At 33.0% G+C, this 15,668-nt stretch overlaps 1 protein-coding gene across 5 annotated transcripts; it reads right to left on the reverse strand.

Annotated features, from left to right (window-relative positions):
* Window positions 1–279: 279 nt before the first annotated feature.
* On the reverse strand, window positions 280–9,125 carry LOC140865066 (probable LRR receptor-like serine/threonine-protein kinase At1g07650). 5 transcript variants are annotated; one of them, XM_073269570.1, is made up of 24 exons: window positions 8,855–9,124; window positions 8,540–8,714; window positions 7,346–7,417; window positions 6,983–7,051; window positions 6,801–6,872; window positions 6,611–6,682; window positions 6,446–6,517; window positions 6,075–6,146; window positions 5,926–5,997; window positions 5,743–5,814; window positions 5,588–5,659; window positions 5,353–5,421; window positions 5,179–5,244; window positions 4,852–4,914; window positions 4,730–4,768; window positions 4,542–4,597; window positions 4,054–4,436; window positions 3,435–3,630; window positions 2,867–3,010; window positions 2,416–2,534; window positions 1,930–2,140; window positions 1,584–1,824; window positions 1,129–1,279; window positions 280–813 (listed from the first exon to the last, which is right to left on the reverse strand). In XM_073269570.1, exons 1-24 carry the CDS (start codon window positions 8,964–8,966, stop codon window positions 436–438), a joined length of 3,048 nt encoding a protein of 1,015 aa, XP_073125671.1. In that variant the 5' UTR covers window positions 8,967–9,124; the 3' UTR covers window positions 280–435. The 5 variants fall into 5 exon arrangements, with proteins under 5 accessions (XP_073125671.1, XP_073125672.1, XP_073125674.1 ...); XM_073269571.1 differs by lacking the exon at window positions 5,179–5,244 and having other exon boundaries at window positions 8,855–9,125; XM_073269573.1 differs by lacking the exons at window positions 8,540–8,714; window positions 8,855–9,124 and adding an exon at window positions 7,680–7,736 and having other exon boundaries at window positions 6,991–7,051.
* Window positions 9,126–15,668: the final 6,543 nt, after the last annotated feature.

The following is a 15,668-nucleotide window of genomic DNA, read 5'->3' on the forward strand; positions in this document are numbered from 1 at the left end:
AAATTAGTTTTCACAAAAGCATAAAGGAAAAATTAATAATATAAGGTTACATGCTTCAATTGCTAGTATTTACAATATCTAATATATTATAAATATATAATGTTCAATGTTTACTGTTTGGAAAAGCTTTTAGGAAGCACTTTTCAATTTTTTTTTAACAAAATTTCAAAAATTTGAAAAATTTTGTTAAAAAAAAATTGAGAAATGCTTTCTCTCAAACACTAAAGTATGTACGAATGTTAGATGGTCTTTAGAGTGCCAAACTTTACCACAACATCATTGGAAATCGATAATTAGAAAATGATAATTAGAAACTAATAATACTAGGGATATTAATATAGAAAATGCAAACATAAAAGCCATAGTATATACAATTGCTTACAAAAAAAAATTCTCACCACAGTGCATATATAGTCACACGCAACAGAGTTCAAGTTACTTATCACATACATCTTCATTGGTTATTTGCAAAATGCTATTCTCTGCTTTGTCAATCACTGAATGGGATGAATCAGAATAAACCGGTGTTGACATACTATTACTTCGGCTGGGATTTTGCCAGAAATGGTTTCTTATGGCCTTGAATTTCGGATCCACGGTTGAAAAACTGGGATCAGAAAGTAAATCTTGCACTGCAGTTTGACCTTCGAGCATGCTCACTGCTTGAGACATTATCGGCCTCAGAGTTGGGGCAGCATTCGTGCACAACAGGGCCACATTCAGCATCACCATTGCCTCTTCCGGCGAGTAGGCCGAACCCAACTCCGGGTCAACTAGTTCCAGTAGACTACCCCTTTCTTGCAAAACATACGCCTGGTGAAGGTTTTCGACGCATATCAGAAACAGTTCGAATAACCTATGACATCACATGTGTTCAAATTTTATTTCTAGTTTTTTCTACCTTTGCCTTCATTTTTTTCCCCTCGTATGCATACGAGTTAGGAAGACAATTCTTCACAAGAAATTAATAAATTTGGAAACTCATCTAGTTATCGATTTCTATTTACATGAAAAGAAAAATTTATAAACTTCTGGTTGAAAATATATGGAAATTAAATCCGTGGATAAAACTACAGAAATGTCAGAGGAAAAGCATAAATCTTAAATCAAAGGTACAACAATGCATACCCAGTCCAGAAGATAAACAAAGTCTTCCACTGGCCTATAGTTTGTGTTGCTTTTACCACTGACTATTTCCAATGCAACCACACCGAAGCTGTACACATCTGCTTTATTAGTAAGGTAACCACGCATTGCATATTCAGGAGCCATATAACCTCTGCAAGCCAATTTATAGAGTTTTCAGTCAACACAAAACTTCTGTTTTCAACAGTCGATTAACAGGTCATAGACTTGCAATACATTGGTTAAAATGTTATAAGCGTATGCCTAAGAAATGTACGGAAAGGTATTTTGGGGCCATTGCTATTTACCTTACCCTCTTAATTTTTTCTATACTTTTATTTTGCAAATATGATCTCACTCCTTCAAACTGTTGGAGTTTTAGTTTCTCAGCTGCGTGAAACTTTTGGCGCAGTCGTAAAAGCCAGCAATTTTGTGACACAAGTCAGAACAGAACTTACATTGTTCCTGCAATTCGTGTACTAATATGAGTATTTTCATCCTCGTTGAGCTTTGCCAGGCCAAAATCCGATATCTTGGCATTTAAGTCTTTATCTAACAAAACATTGCTAGCCTTGATATCTCTATGGACTATTTTCAGCCTTGATTCTTCGTGAAGATAAGCTAAACCTCGAGCTATGCCAAGGCAGATTTTTTTCCTCGTGGGCCAGTCTAACTTCAATTTTTGTGTCACATCCTTGCCTATAGTCATAGAACCGTAAAAAATAAGCTTTCTAGCGCAAATCAATTGTTTTGTGTACAGAAATGTTTTAAACCAGACAAATTGGAAAATAAAACGATACTTACCAAAAAGAGCACGCGATAGACAATTGTTTTCCATGTACTCGTATACCAACATTAACTGATTCCCTTCAACACAACAGCCATAAAGCTTTACTAGGTTCGGATGTTGCAATGCAGATATCATTCCTATTTCATTCACAAATTCACGTGTCCCTTGTTTAGACTTCGAGGACAGTTGCTTCACAGCAATTATGGTCCCATCGGATAAGAGACCCTGTTATGGATGAAAGCAGCAAAACGGTATTTCGATAAAATGGGAGGAGTCTAAAAGTGTGTAAGGGCATAGCCAAGTTCGTAGACCAAATTCAAATAGCTAATATATACCATACTATTTTTACAAAAAAAATTTACTAAGTTCATAGATTTCATTTTTAAAAATTGCATATTTTTACTGTGAAACAGAAATATTTTCTAGTGTTTCATGTTTTTATGATAAGCTTAAAGCAAGCCATCATTGCCTAATGTTGATGGTTAGAACAATCATAGTACCTTGTAAACAGAGCCAAAACCACCCTCACCAATTTTGTTCCCTAGATCAAAGTTCTTCGTTGCAGCCTTTATCTGTCTTAATGTGAATAGACCTGTCTGTAGATCAAGGCCTCTAAGCTCTGTAGATGGTTCAGGACTAAAGTTCATCAGAACGCCAGAACTGAGGTATATTGATTTAACACAGTAAACAGCTACTACCTATAATATTTGTTGATACACGTGAAGGAGAGGAGTTGAACCCTCATCCCTCATTTGTGAGTTGCCACTGGCCACACACTCCTACCTAATGGGAGGTCGCATAATCCCTTGTACTCGACTCATATTATGAAATCAAAGTGTGTGTGTGTATAGTTACTACTTTGTGGTACTGTTTAAACAAGAAAATGATAAATATCGAAATGAAATATTTGTGCTGAAGCTTGAGAAAATAGTAAATTTCGGTCAGTTTTACCTTTGTCAGCAGAACTTTTGCCTCCAAGATACCCTGCCTTACGCAAAACACCGAGAATCAGAAATAGAAGGCAAACCGCTCCAGCTGTTGCCCCAGCCAACACAGCAGAATTAATTTTTTTGTGATGAACCGGAGGTTTAAAATCTGCAACAAAATTTCGCATACAAAAAGTTAAAATAGCTATATACTATAGTCGCAGCTATACATTACGTGTTCTTTGGGATTCTATGGTTCAGCTCACCATACTTGACAAGAAGTGAGATACAAAGCCTCATATAAACTATTAAGTTAGAACATAAGCTCATACCAGAATAGTTAACACGATCTTTTACGTGTAGAATGTGATGTGAAATTTTTAGTATCCCGGACTGCGGTTCAGAATGAAGACTCTTAGTAAGATGGAAGATCGCTTCAAATATGTAAGAAGATCATGGACAATATATCTTTTTACTGTTTCAAACATCAACTAAATAGGATTTTATTTGTAGCGATTTAGAGTCATCCAAAACAAGAAGCAAAAATGTAACAAGAATCCAGAATGTTCTTAATACAAGATATAGGGACATACTAGGATCTACTGACATGGCTGATATTAAAGGGCCATAAACTCCTCTCTCTGGAATCCCAGTAGTCCCTCTTCCTGCCCAGTATAGATGGACCTTCAGAGTATGGTCCGTAACTGTTGCAGTGAACGTCTCTACAATGGGCTTACCAGGCCCTCCAGCCTTGGCTGCAATATCAAAATCCTTCAAAACCATTTTTCCCTGCATTCAGTTAATGGTATACTGTATCAGACTGGATACTCCATTCAGCTAGGACACGTGCAATTTTGCGGGCTGGGGGGGGTGATGTGTCACAAAATAAATTATTATTATTATTAGAAACTAATTCACTCAAAGCATGAGAATGGTATTTATATGGCTCACATGCAAGCTGGAATCAGAGAATAAATAGCTGAAATAATTATCCAACGAATACATGTGCATGTGGTGGATATTGGGTCAAAAAATGCCAGAATAACCATCTATGTCCACAGTAATGAAATAGGACGAGGACTGTGTCCGCAAGATTCAAACTTATAATTTCTTGCTTTGGTGGCATGTTAAAAACTGGTTTTCCCAACAATTCGAGCTTGTGGAAGGTGTCCAACAGAAAACATTTATATATAACACCTTCATTGCATTTACCTGCAAATAAACATCAAATATGCGTCTCCCGAGGCTGTTGAATGAACTGTCATTCGTAAAAGTGATTTCAGCAAAGTGAAGTCTCACGGTGTAGTTTCCATTTATTAGACAAAGGCCGTAGTAAGTGAGGGAAAGGGGAGATGCACGGGCAGAACTATAGAGTTCTGATTCTGGGGCAGTGATGTTATATAGAGGAGAAATGCGGCTACTAATGTAGTTATCTGAATCAAGATCGTTGTCCATGAAATTCCCTGTGCTGCTAAATGCCCAGTTCTGCTTTGAGAAAAACATTGAAGCACCTCTGGGCTCTAAATCAGCTTCATATATTGTATTATTGTAGGTTACTTCTTTGCCGCCACATTTAATGTACAACGAGTAAAACTCTGTTCATTGACAGTTAAATGAGATTCATCATGATTTAAACAAACTATAAATAAGTAACTAACATATAGACATATAAATAAATTCTTGAATGAACAATGTCTCACGCTGATTTCTATCTGAACATGGAAATCCTTGCTCCAAACAAGAGTGAATCCTGCCTCTATACCAAAGAAAATGTATAAATTGTTGGTACAATTTGAGGAAGGTTATTTGAAAGGAAATGGTGTAACACAAATATGCTATTGTAAGTCATAAATAAAAACTCATTCTCCAAAAAAATAGACGGTCTTACAATTTATTAGCTGTTGATGAGAAACTTTCCACCAAGTTTCTGAAAGAAAAAAATATGCGTAAAAAAATTGATGGTACAAAAATAAGGTGGAAAGCAGCTGGTTAAAAGTACAAAACATTTACACGCTCCCTCGTGGGCATTCAGGTTGTGAGCTTTCTGATGTAAAATTGTTATAGGAGAGATCTCTGCATGTGAAATAGCGAGTTAAACACGAGAACAGATGTCATACAATTTGATTAAAGAAACAGGCCTGACATACTATTAGTTGTATAAAACCAAGTTGTTGCTGAAAGTCATTTTGTGCACAATCATTGGAATCAAATTTGGGGTGCTGTACTGTTAACAGTAAGTCATAAAGTAGACGGCACTGTAAGGACTATGAAATATGACGAAAATATGTGTTTTTGGATTAAAATGTAAGGAAACACAAGCTGCTGAAAGATCTTTACGCATTCTTGTTTCTTTTAACAATCCATTCTGGAATATGTCCAGTAAGCTTATTTCCTGTCAAATAGCTAGTAAAACATAAAAAATGACCATAATTTAGTGTATGCTTGCTCAAGGAGTAAATAATAACCATTTGGCAATCAAATGCAAATGATCAAAAAGGCACAAGAACTTACAGAAAATCAACTTTTGATAGACCAAAAGAATCTGGTATCTGTCCACTCAAATTATTAAAACTAAGGTCCCTACATTTGTAAATACAATGAGATTTCAATTACTAGGTTCGTTGTCCATGTAAAACCAATATAAAAATACACAACCTGTAAAGCATTTCATCCTTTGATGGTGTATTAAATTAGATCAGAAGAGTACAAGGACTCAGAAAATCCAATGAAAAAGTCAATTACTTACAGATTTTTCAATTTTTCCATATCTGAAAGGTATTTAGGCATCTCTCCTTCCAGTAAGCAACTCCGTAGTATCCTACATTACAAGGTCACATATAAAACTCCCATGTTGAAGTACATTGATATCAATAACCAATGGAAAAATTTTATGTAACTCACAACACTTTCATTGACATCATATTGCTTAATGGGGGAAAAGTTGACCCACCACCAATTAAATCACTAATCCTCCTGAAAATTATAAACAAATATAAAATAATTAATATAGGGTATATTATATACCAACACAAGCAAATGAAATGTTTTGAAGTCCAGGGAAGAGACTTCTATAAAGTTACTCACAAGTCAGTTAAACTAGTCAAGGCAGAAATTGACGAAGGAATAGGTCCTGAAAGAGAGCAACCTTGTATGTGCCTATGACATGAGCCCAATTTTAATAATCTACGAAAATATAGACAGCTCTATTGATAAAAGAGTGCAAGACGCCTTACAATTTTTCAATCTGTGTCCAGCTGCTGATGAAGTCCGGTATCTTCCCTGTGAAGTTATTGTCACTTATCCTCCTAAGAATTTTACACTATAAGTCTTTCGCCAAGACAACCACATAAGTAAATTAATTGTGGAGTCCTTGTAAAAACATATCAAAGAAGAAACACTATAAGTCTTTCGCCAAGACAACCACATAAGTAAATTAATTGTGGAGTCCTTGTAAAAACATATCAAAGAAGATCTCAAGCCCAACGGAAAGGGAAAAAAAGAAAAGAAAAGAAAAGAAGGATTTTTTTATTTACAAAAGAAGCAAAAGAGAAAAGATCCTACAACATCGAAAAAGAAGCACAAAATGAACAAGCACTGTGCTCACATATCGGTTAAAGAGGTCAGCTTGGAGAATTCCACAGGCAATTCCCCAGTGAACGCATTTGATGACAAAACACTGTCGAGACAATATAAATAAGTCAATGTTTAGGATTTGGTGAAAAGGATGCAAACTTGAGGAATTAGAATCTGGATGAGTGCTAAAACATACAATTTTTGTAAATTGAGCAAGAGTCCGATGTCCAAAGGAATGGCTCCAGAAAAGCGGTTCCCCTCAAGACTCCTGTATACGTAATTTCAAAATCATTTTGAAACAGAACAAAAAGAAAACTGCCGTTCAAACAAGAAAACTTCATAATATGTCCAATGCATAAAATAAAAGAGAGTATACTTAAGCATACAGGTTCACAAGGGTGGTAATTTTGGTTATGACCATTGGAAATGGACCGGATAACCTGTTTCCCATTAAAGACCTGCATCGTTCCACCAAAAACATGTGCAGATTATCTATGTTATGCTACATGCGGAGCAAAAACTTTTGAAGCAATAAAGGAATCAAAAAGTGCTGGGATTTCAAAATTACAGATCAACCAAGGTCATTGTTGCCCACTGAAGGGGTATAGAACCATTAAAATAATTGCGGCTGAGATCCCTGCAAAACACAAAAAGACAAGTGAAAACATCAAATATTGGGCATGGACAAGGATCAAACACCATTTAATTCTTTACTGACTGAACGGAGTCCTTTATCTAAGTAGGCAAATTTGTAATTTTGTCTGCTTAATATTTGAGGTACAAGTTGGATTTCCTTTATAAACTTCTATAATTCATTGGGAGGATGTCTTATCTACCAAATGTACTTCATAATTTTCAATAAATTTCACTTCTTATCAAGAAAAATGCACTTGCAAACATGTTCAACGTGAACTTTGTAAAAATGACTCACAAATGTTTAAGGTGGCGCAGCTTGGCAAATTCTGGTGGAACACTTCCGGTTAAATTTTGTGATTTCAAAGCTCTGCAGTAGTTTAATGCAGAATGTTAGAAACAGCCAGATGACTATCCAACAATGCCCACCAATAGAACAGTGCAAAATATGGTTCCACAATACATGAGAGTATGTGAAATTTCACCATGACCACTTGGCCCGTGGGTCGATTGCACATTGAAGTTCGAAAAATCAAGATTACAAGCATTTGGATTAGCTATGTGAGTTAGTAGTCTATGCAGGGAGTACCAAAATGTAAATTTTGGAATTGTAGTTTTTAAACTTAAATTACATTTAAACTTATTTTGACATTGGAAACGGATCAGCGTGCACCCATCCATGTACGTTTAAAATGAATCATCTTTACAGTGATGATTAATTATGTCTGAATCATCTTAAACCTGGTTTCAAAAACAATCATCCCGAACTTACACCAGATCCAAGTGATCAAACGCGATCCTAAGGTAAAACAAACATCCGAAGTATTCGATAATAGCATGAAGCCAATTATGGGATTCAAAAAAATTAAAAAAGTTAATAAGGAAAGAGAAAAAGGAAATAACGATAAGTATCTAAATAGAGGACAAGGACAAGATGTATTTTTCCATGACAAATATATCTTCACAGACTTCACTCCGTGGTGTGGAACTCGGAGACAGGCGTGGACCCCACAGCACGCCACTGCCAGCTGGATCAACAAATGGAAAGTCAAAAATAAAAACGCTGACCGTCTATTCAGTCAACGATTTGCATTCTGACCACCCAACGATGTACGGGCTAAACTTGCGCCTACGGCTATGGACGCAGCTGGTTTCCTTACTGCACAAATCTAAGATCCGTAGAACTCTATACGTTCACCGATAAAACCAAGAATCCTCGTGATTTTTTACTAAGGCACTTACAAACATTAAAGATCCCCTCCCGCACAAATATGGTTAAAGGACAAGAAATACAAGCACATGTTTCTTCAAAGCGATTAGCTGTGCATAAATATGTGAATCTTTCCCGTTTGAGGTGTTTAATTACTGCTCCTCTCAGTACCCTTAGCTCAACCTCGAGTAATAGTATATATTAGGACAACCATTTTGGGTTACTACAGCTTGGATTTGAGAGAGAGAAGAATGGCTAAGAATCAAGAAGATGAGTACATACATGCTAACAACATGGCAAGAGGAATTCTTATCAAAGGTGCAATCACAACTGACAGAGCTTTCAAAGCCTTTTCTTGTAATGGGAACACTCCAATTTCCTTCACCACTGCAAGGATCTTTGCTAAAATCCCAGTCATTCTTCCCCAACCTTCTCCCGATCTCTTTCAATGCCCTCACTGCCATCAAAGAAAATAAACTTTAGCATGATTTCCAACTGGGATCGAGCCAGATATCAATATTCTTAAATATTTCTCATGGTTTAACTCTAAATGAAAATTTAATCGCGAAAAAAGTAGTTCCATAGTCTGATAATTACCTTCTTCTTCTCTGAGCCGCTGCTCCTTGGCCTGTGTGGCTGCTGAAGCAGAGATTGTGTAGAAAACGAAATGAAGATATGAAATGAGGCATAAAAACGGAAGCTTTTTCATTTTTGTCACTGTACTGGGCTTATCCAAGGTGCATGGGGCCTCAGAGCAACGCTGTTAAATACCCATCCACGCCACAGAGTTCACAGAGAGCATAAGAAGAGTGATGAAGATGAAAATTACAATGGACCACCCCAAGTTAACGCTAATTAGGTAGAGACCCCAAGATTTTTGTTTTGCCCCAAAATATGCGTATATCTCATAGGAAAATTTATCATCATAAAACGCTTATATGACCGTGTTTACGTGGTGGCAAAAATTTCCGAAATCCCGACCTTTTCAGAATTTCATTCCATTTCCGTTCAAAAAAAATCCCAACCCGAAATTTTTCCGACCCGAACTTTTGAGATTTTTCTCATCCCGATTAATATCGGGAGCGGGATCGGGAATAAAGCCTTATCCCAACGGGATTCCCGACCCGTCCCGAAATAATATAATTACATATTATATTATTAACTTTATTAATATAATAAGCTAAATATTATTAGGTTTCAATTCATATAACACTTAATTGTGGACTTAATTCGCATAATTTTTATTGTTGGGATGATCAAATTGTAAAATCACGAAATTCAATTTTATTTTTGTGTATTTTTTTTAATATTTAATTAATAATTTAATTAATTAATATTTATAATGATCTAATTAGAACAAATATGTATAACAATACTCAAGAGATTAATTTGACAATCTATTTAACAAAATTTATTTAGTAATTGTATCCGAACATTTTATTAATAATTATTCGATACATTTTTTCTCTTAACAAAACTTTGAAACATTATCCGAAATATTTTAATATTATATGTTTTAAGTTGAATATTTATTTTTATTTATAAATATAAGTTTCTAAATAGTATATTTAATAAAATTATCAAATTTTTTTATTTTTTGAACGAAATCTTGAACTTGAAAAAAAATTCGGGATCCCGAACATTCGGGATCCCGAATAGTCGGATCCCGAAATGTTTCGGGTACGGGATCGGGAGAAAAAAAAAATTTTCCGATTCTTTTCGGGACGGAAGTTGGGTAGGGGGTTTTACGGGATGGATCCTGAAGTTGGATTTTACTTTATCTATGAAAAAATTGACAGGTTGATCCGTCCCGCAGCCCAAACAGGTCAGCCCGTTCAAAACCGCCTCCAAATAAATCTAAAATATCAAAAAATCTTACTTTTTATTATAATTTATGGATTAGACCGACCTATTTGTACATAAATACATGAGATGTGCTTAATTATCAATATCTATTACACTCTACTTCGGTCTCTTGTTTTTTGCTTAATTCATGCTAGGTCCCTTGACTTTGTTGATATAAGTAAGATAATAACAAAAATATTTTAGGTCAGAGGTGTCAAAATGAGTTATTTTTGTCGAATTTGTCCATCACGTCATATAAAACATGTGAGTTGGGCTATTGATTTCTTAACCCATCAAATGATGAGCAAACCTTCCCCGCCACTTAAAATAAGTGAACATTAACATGTTCTCTTTTATGTTTTCAAATGTATTTATCTATAGTTATGTTATTGTTAATTGGACAAAACCATAATCAATGTGTAACGTGTTGCCGATAAATGCAGTATTAATTTGAATCAATTAGTTTTTTTCAAAAAATTTGTTCAATCAATTAGCAGGTGTTTGACTAAGTTTATTTAAAATGACTTATAAACTCATATGTTTTATAAGTTGTTTTATAAACTTATAAGTTATATGGTCTTGTTTTAAAAATAAATTGTTAATGTATTTTGGATTATAGATTTTCGTTGTTTAATATGTATAAGTATTTTTTACTATGTACATATACAATATATAGACTAGTCTTAAAATATTAGGGTGACAAAAATTTCCGAAATTTCGACCCTTCCCGATCCCATCTCATCTCATTCTCGTCTCGAAAAAATCCCTGCACGAAATTTTTTTGACCCAAAGTTTCGGGATTTTTCCCATCCCGATTGATATCGGGAGAAGGATCGGCACTAAAACCTTATCCCGATGGAATTCCCAACCCGTTTCGAAATAATATTATAATATATTTTATTATTAATTTTATTAATATATTGAGCTAAATATTATTGTGTTTCAACTCATATAACAATTAATTGTGAACATAATTCGCATAATTGTTTATTGTTGAAACGATCGAATAGTATAATAACGAAATAACATTTTATTTTTGTGAATTATTTAAAATATTAAATTAACAATTTTATTAATTAATATTTATAATTATCTAATTAGATGATGACTTGTTAGATGCCTGAACGAACAAAAGTAAGTTTGATTACTGGCATTCCCTTTATTTTGGCTTCATAATTTTTTTTTAGATCTTGTAATATCCCCACTACTCGGCTTTCTCTCCTTATATTTTTTTTTTTGCAATTTTTCCTTCGTTTTGGAGCATTTGAATGAGAGAAACTCGAATATGATACAAAAGGGGTGCTTTTGATATTTGTGATGTACAAAGGAGTTGTTTGAGATTTTTCATAGAATTTTTATGTTAAAAAAATATTTTTTGGGATTACCCTCTTCCTACCCGACGGGATCCCGAATATCCGAGATCCCGAACATTCGGATCCCGACACTTTTCGTGTGCGGGATCGGGAGGAAAAAAATCTCAATTCTTATCGGGACTGAAATCGATTAAGGGGATTACGGACGGGGTCCGACCCGATCTCACCTCTACATAATATCAACAAAAATTATTATTTATATAATTGTAGTTATAATCAGTATAATAATTAATATTAATTTATTATCTAGTAACAATAATATTTATAATATAACAATTATGTAAATATTTGTTGTTATAAAATAAGAAATTTGAGTAAATGGACTCGATCAACTATTTTTTTTTATTTTAAAATTATCCCCAAGACCCAAGTGTGTTGAAATACAATTGAGGAGGTTATATTCTTTGTAAAAAAATGAATTTGACGGAGGTCCAAAAAAAACCCCTTAAAAAATAGAACATTATTCATAATAATAAGTATATTAATTGCAATAAATTTTATATTAAAAGAATAATAATAAATAAATTTTATTTTAATAATAAATTTAATTAGATATTAACCAATTTATATATTATTAGGGTACATTTGAAATATTATAAAATATACAAGAATAATTTGGTCTTTAATCGAGATTCAAATAAGACGATCTTAAGAAAATGTAGGGTACACAACTTTTTTTAAAATTATGAGTTATTTTTAAAGAAATTGTACAAAACAAAATTTCAGAGCTTAAAAAGCTTTGTTAAACACCTTCTAATAATACAGAATCCATAATTTATGGAATTTTTTAAGAAAAGTATTAGGATCTACCATTTGAATAATATTACAAGTTTTCTGTCACACACTAAAATGAAATTTTAAACACGTAAATTTAAATTCATTTCCAATTTTACAATCCCAAATTCAATTCCAAATCCTATAATTTATTAACCCAAACATAATATTAACATGACAACATTAAATATTAATTGATGGTGCTCCATGTCGGAGTAATATAATTTTTGTTGAGACCACACACTTTTTTGGATCACCCTTTCTTTCTGACCCTATACATCTATCTTTATAATCCTATACATCTAATGCAGTGACTAAATTTAGATCCAAATAAAATTAAAAATAGATCATCTACTACGGGTAAGACTATGCTGCACTTGGAGTTCTTCTCCAGGTGCAACATAGCCCTTGGATCAATATGGCCCACATGAAAATATGTGGGACCCACATGTTTTCATGTGGGCCCTCCTTAATCCAAGGGCTTAGCTCCACTAGGTGTAGCACACCTGATGGAGCATAGTCTTACTCCATACATGTGGGCCCTCATTAATCCAAGGGCTTAGCTCCACTAGGTGTAGCACACCTGATGGAGCATAGTCTTACTCCATCTACTACTGTAGTACTGTTGTCAACTAATTGATATACGCGTATAAATAATATAGATACAATGAGCACTCGTGATGTATATATATCTATAAACTAAGACTCTGTTTGGTATCGTGTATTATTAAAATCTCGATATAACTTATCTTATTCAATCTCGCGTTCTTTTCGACATATTATTTATTCATTTATTAATTATTTATTTTACATCAATCAAACAATTAATTATTTATATTACGTCAATCAAATCATTAAATTTAAATCACTATATTATCCCTTATAAATAATATATTCATATTTTATTTATTATTAAAAGAACAAAACGGTAATGATAGATAATTTATCATTACGTCAATCAAATCATTAAATTTAAATTATTATATTATTCTTTATAAATAATATATTTATATTTTATTTATTTTTAAAAAGACAAAACGATAATTTATCATTTTTTATATAAAATTTAATAAAAAAGGACAAGATGTCATCTCAACGTGCTCTCATAAGTGAAGCAAACTGATGTTTATCGTATCAAAACTCTATATATGTGTATATATTTGGATGTAAAATCTCTCTTTCCTATCACGATTCACATTCTCGTGGAAACGTTGACGAACTGGCCGATCATGGAAATTATAAAGCATTCATTAATTAACCATGAAAGTCAGCCCATTATAACAAGCTGGCAAAATTCAAGCCCACGTCAAAGGCAAAATAATTGACCAGAGTACAATTTATATCCTACTTATTATAATTTTAATTTGTAATAATAAAAAAAGAAGACAAATTTATCTCAATTTGAACTCAATTACTAAGTGTAACTCAATTACTAAGTGTAAGTAGGTGGTATATAGTACTGTATCAAAAAATACATACTGCAGTCTACAATTTTCAGTACCTGTAACTAGCATATGGATTACACCGAAATTTACAATATACCGATATTTCGATACGATATCGGTATATACCGTTTATATCAAAAAACCCTATATTTTTAAAAATGTATAAATTTATTATTTAAAAGTATTATTGATTCAGCCAAAAAATGTTTGTACCCGATAAATTGTTTCTGCAAGATCCGGAGTATCAACAGTCTCTGGTATGTTCTCAGTCAAAATTTTCGATGAGTTGTTCTTACGTCACAAAACAAAGTCAGAGGAGCCGGAAAGGTTCTTAGAATAGGCACTCCGATGCTCAAGTCAGTGATTTCTCAAAGAATAATAATCGAGAGCAGAACGTTATAGTGCTAAAAAGAGTTTGTACCTTAATAATGAGGTGACTTAAGCTATTTATAGATATTCGAAGAGTTTTGCGGGTTTGAGCCTCTTATGAGCTTTTGTCGATTTTAGGGACTTCTGAAAGAAATATAAATCATAATTAAATAAGTTTGGACCCTAAAAATATTTGGACTGAACCTTTATGATCGGGTCTGGGCCCAATAGATTATTTGGGAGTAACCCATCAATTATATATTTTAAAATTTTATATAATATTTCGATATACCGGTATATATCGAAAATTTCAAATTTCATATTGTTATCGTATCGAATAATTCGATATCGTTACTGTACCGTACCAAAAATTTAGTAAATTAGGATTGTACTCGTACTCTCTAAAAAAAATTATAACATTATCAATTATATCTTTATTTTATTTATATTTATTAGTCATCGAACATGGATAAAAATTTTCATAGTTAATTATAATCTAATTATCTCAAATCTTATCAATTAAACTAAACTTTACTCAATATATTTTACATCACAGTCAAATATTTTACTAAAAACAATATTATTTATTCCGACAATCTCTCATTTACGTTGTGTTAACTTTCAAATTTGTAATAACAATTTTTTTAATTAAAAAAATGATTTAACATGACACTTTCTCATCTGATAAAAAATTATTTTCGTCCCCTTAATTGAATTTTATGGCTCCATCCATGACCACAATATTAAATAGATCTATCAATTGTCTTGGTGACAAGATCAAGATATTATAAAATTTGGAAAGTGATTAATTGAGAGAATTTTTACAAAAAAAAGGTACTTAATTATGAAGCACAATAAAAAATGATATATATATATATATATATATATAAACATATTAAATATCAATACTTTAAGTGCAAATTGCTCAAAAATTCCCAATGCAAACATGTTTTGCTCTGCACTCCCTAGTCATTTTTTTGTACCACATTTTTTTGTTAATTTATACCACATATTGTATAGTTTTGTACCATATCTTGTATTGTTTTGTACCATATTTTATGACTAGGGACAAAAAAAAAACATGTTTGCATTTGGGGATTTTTGAGCAAATTGCTCACACTTTAACCCTTTTTTGGGAACTAAAAATCGAAAAAAAAAAAAGGTTAATTGGGATTTCATACAAAGCCGCTGGCTCAGATGAAAAGTCATTCATTCGACGATCTGATTTATTTAGAATGAAAAGTGAAACGCGTTTTCTCCCCTTTTCACGTTTTATGTTGTCGAATAGGCTAGAGGCCAAAATCAATTGATTGCGAAGAGGACTCATATATCTATTTATTGCCCACATTCTATATTATATAGAATTTAAATGTTTTTTGAAAGGTATATAATTTAATTTTTTTAATGTGTATTGTTGAGACGTGTCTTATTTGTCTATCAAAACATGTCTTAATCTGTAGGCTCGTTATAGCCGAACCACGTGAATTGGTGTTCTTGATTTCTATTGCTTTAAGTTTATCGATTTGATTGTTAATCTTCTCGATTGAGTAATCTCTGTGTATGTATTGGATTGGGAATTCTCGGTGTTGTTCAGTTGTTCTTGAA

The sequence above is a fragment of the Henckelia pumila genome, chromosome 4 (assembly GCF_033568475.1).
Source record: "Henckelia pumila isolate YLH828 chromosome 4, ASM3356847v2, whole genome shotgun sequence".
NCBI lineage: Eukaryota > Viridiplantae > Streptophyta > Magnoliopsida > Lamiales > Gesneriaceae > Henckelia > Henckelia pumila.